The following is a 4027-nucleotide window of genomic DNA, read 5'->3' as shown; positions in this document are numbered from 1 at the left end:
GGACACGCTCCAGATGCCACAGCGGAATTCCGCGTGTACGTGCGTGTACCCGCGTGTACGTGCGTGCCTGCCTGAGCAGCCATTGTTTACAAAATTGCCTAGCTTAGCCTCGTTTTCGTGCGATGACCCCAGGTCATGAATAATATTTAAGACCAGTGGTGTATTATTCTGATATTCAACCACCTTCACTCACCTGCTTCCTCGCGTTGTCATAGAGACTGTGTTGCAAACAAGCACACCACCAAGCGGCCAAATCTGGAAGCCTTTCCGTTCTTTCTATTCGGACTTGTGTGTTGTTTCTATTCTGTGACACGCCATATATATAGGCCCTAGGTCGTTGCTACGCGAGCGCGTTATCTGTTTATTCGCGTTCGTGTTTTTCATTCACATAACTGTGCATTCCATTCAGAGTTGTGCATAGACGCAAAGGCAGGTTTTCTATTGTACAATTAGTTATTTCAATTTTACAAAGTATTGTTTCTATTCGCACTTGTGTTGTTTTCATTTACAAAAGCGTGCATTCCATTCAGAGTTGTGCATAGTTGCAAAGGCAGGTTTTCTATTGTACAATTAGTTATTTCAATTTTACAAAGTATTGTTTCTATTCATACTTGTGTTGTTTTCATTCCTGATTTCAGTTTTGAAGGGAATGGCTTGCCATAGAAACAAACAGGAAACCCGAAACCCGGCACATTTTCTCAGCACAGGTCGGGTGACCCAAAATGGACTGCATATTCTATTTGGCCTGGACGTTCTCGGCTGCCAATTCGACTTACCAGCTCGTTGATCCGATTGCCAACCACGTGTCGCGAGTTGTAGTTGTGGCTTGTGTAGTGCTGTGCCACGGAAAGCCCACTCAGGCAATAGCATGTGTGGTAGAAGTCTCGTGTCCTGCAACAAACCCCCACGTAACATAACCCTCATACGAAAACACAAACTTACACAAACAAACATTAATATAATAATAATAATAATACTAATAATTACTGTTCTAAAAGACATTAAAAGTGAAATGCTATAGGAGGATTGTAATAACATCTAAACATCTAAAATCGTGCAGTTTTTTTACAGGATAAACTTACTTTCCAGGTTTATCCACGAGACCACCATAAGGACACTGGCAACAGATGAGAACATATTCTTGAAGAGCCCCTGGGAAAGCAAAGTCAACTTAATAACCAATTTACCAATCAATTAACCGTCCATAAATAATCTCAACTTACACAAAATAACTTTACTAGTTAAAATAATCACAATTTTGTAAACATTTAAAATCTGTGAAAGCATATAGAGACATCTATATTAACAGCCACCGCTATAGACTTATGTAGCGACAGTTGTACTATGAAACCACCACAATATTGAATGGACACCTGTCTGTAAAGGACACTTCTAAGGTTTCGCTTTAACAACCCCCTACACACAGGTATATCTGTGCACCAAAGAGCTGTACAACAGCAGCAGTGCTTACCTGTAGCCCATCTGCTTTTGTGATTCACGATTTTTGTTTACAAAGTGTAAACCCCCGTTCGAAAGGCAGGACACGTCCCCCTCCCCCCCCCCATTGTATGTGTTCTCACCCTGGTGGAACATCCACTTCTCCTCGCTCAGACTCGCATCGTTCTCATTGAACAGCGTGCCGTGTATGAGCGGCACGATCGCGCCCTGCCAGAACGTGTAGCAGCCGTCGACGAGCTTGTTGGTGCGGCCCTGGAAGCCGCCCTCGAATCGCATCTGTTTGTTGGTGGTCCACCGCTGCGAAAGACGCGAAACGAGAATGACGAAATGACGACGAAGAACGCGAACGGAATCGTCGCGTCGTTATTTCGTTTCGCGCTACAAGCGTCGACGGCCGTCGCGAAGGAAACTGACGGAAAACTACGCCATCTGCTACGTGGTAGCGCAGGTACACAAAGTCGGCTTGTTTGCCTCCGACACAAAAAAACAGCCGCAAAACGTCATATCCAGATATACATCCAGATAAGTAGAATAGAACCGACACTGCCTCGCACAGAGAGATGTGAATTGTCAGATGCCACGTCCAGATCTGACATTATCCAGAACGGATGACGATGACCAACACTGCGACGTACAGACGTGTCAGACAAAGGTGGGGGGGGGCAATGACACGGTCGGAAGCATTCTACTCCGTGCTGCGCATTACATACCAGCAATGCATCTACGTCGCACAGCTTTTCCTTGTTGAGGAGAATCAGTGCGGCCAGAGCGCAGAACGAGTATCCCCCATGCGCCTCCATTCCTGGCAAGCCACCAAAGCCTCCCTCGTACGTCTGGCAGCTATAGGAGAGCAAGAAATACGTTTATACTCACAGAGCAGCGTCGACCATAGCAACACCGTGAAGCTATACAAGCTACAACCAACTATCCTGGATCTACGCTGTACAGATGTGTTCACAGTAGTGTTGGAGATCGGTCCAAATTTCATGATCGATCATCGGTTTTACAAAACAACCGATGATCGATTAATCATCGATCATTTTAGATTGCGGCGATGACATGGTGACGCCGCGTCATCGTCGACACAACCGGTGTATTGTGTAGGAATATTGACATTATTGTATGTGTAGCTAGTATTTAATGGTAAGTAAATTAAGGATACTGTGAGGGTTACGGACGGGTAACACTCTAAAGGGCATTGCAACATAACTGCTCATCAAATTCAATCAAACTCATATCCATTACGTAAGAGAGATGTCTCTCTATGCTATCGATAAAAAATTTTTATTAAAAATTCATCGCTAATTAAGTGATGGCAAAAATTGTGAATTTATACAAAAATGCTTTTTTTGTTATTTCTTAGAAACAGCAGAGTTAGGACCTAAACTTTTAACCATAAGTTGTTCATAATATTAACAAAAAAAGAGCCGCGGAATCTACAAGCTGCATCTGACTATGTCAGATGAGCTAAAAAAGGGTCCCTGGAATTTTTTTAATTGCTTTAATTTAGGAAATAAGTTGAAAAGATGTAGGAAAATTTAGGATTAGGCTTGATTTTCAGGAAACAAGGCCGCTTAGTTCCTTGAAAATTTACACCACACCGTGTTTACTAGTACTTAGTACTATCTATTATTTACCCTGTAGCAAGACCTACATTGGAAAACATATTAAAAGTGATTCGAAATAATTATAGCTATAAAATAACTACACTTATTTTTTCATAATTGTTATTTAGATTAATATTGGGTTTGCCAACCATTTTATTCAAGGCCCTATAAGCGGCATGCAATGTGCACCAGACTCTCGCTTCCGTTATAGGATATACCGAGTTTCCTTGCGGTTATGTTTCAACTCTGGTAACGTGCTTTGTCTTATTTTTATACAACAAACGTGCGGACAATTATGCCAATAACAAGATAAAACACGGACTGGTGCCCCGCTCCACTTTCGCCGTACAACCACACAGTGGGTTTTGTGAGCATGCGTAAAGTGAGCTGTGCCGACAGAAGAAAAACAAAATACTGCAACACGGCCAAGTTCGAGTTGTACTCGCTGTCGTCGATTTCTACTGTGCATTTAATCAAACTGCGGCAGCCCAAACGAGTAATGATCGACGAACTCGATTAATCGGAACACCACTAGTTCACAGTAATATTACTAATTAACTTAAAATCAGAGCGGCTTCTCTTCACAAATCGATTGGCGAATCTCGCGTACATGACGTAACAACCAGCACGTGTAGTTATCACGTACGCATAAGGATGATGCAAGTTATCAACTATCTGAATGACGAAACACACGAGCCGCACTGTGGTGAAAATGGTGGACACGATCTTGAAACTTGCCTGTTGATCTCTGCACATGGCCAATTTCAGTCGATACCTTCCAGCAATCCACTCTGGCGTTCCTTATGAAGATGTCCTTGCGTTGCCTATGTTTATGAGCGTGGCGGTCGCGGGCACACAGTAGGCTCCTCTGAAGACGACCAAAACACACACATTAAAGGAGGGGTACGTACCCCTCCCCTTTGGCCGCGACTTAAAACCCGGCACATTGAAAGTTCGCTAGT

At 43.2% G+C, this 4027-nt stretch overlaps 1 protein-coding gene across 1 annotated transcript in view; it reads right to left on the bottom strand.

Moving 5' to 3' along the window:
- The window catches only part of LOC106813008 (protein farnesyltransferase subunit beta-like), a 7716-nt gene that overhangs the window by 1979 nt on the left and 1710 nt on the right, over window positions 1-4027 (bottom strand). The window contains exons 2-5 of the mRNA XM_014817051.1: window positions 2169-2298; window positions 1581-1755; window positions 1083-1152; window positions 777-891 (exon numbers count right to left, since the gene is read on the bottom strand). Coding sequence (XP_014672537.1) covers window positions 777-891; window positions 1083-1152; window positions 1581-1755; window positions 2169-2298 — 490 coding nt within the window. The remainder of the gene's footprint in view (window positions 1-776; window positions 892-1082; window positions 1153-1580; window positions 1756-2168; window positions 2299-4027) is intronic.

This window comes from Priapulus caudatus, unplaced genomic scaffold (genome assembly GCF_000485595.1).
Source record: "Priapulus caudatus unplaced genomic scaffold, Priapulus_caudatus-5.0.1 Scaffold714, whole genome shotgun sequence".
Taxonomy (NCBI): Eukaryota; Metazoa; Priapulida; class Priapulimorpha; order Priapulimorphida; family Priapulidae; genus Priapulus; species Priapulus caudatus.
This window is presented reverse-complemented; position numbering and strand designations above follow the sequence as displayed.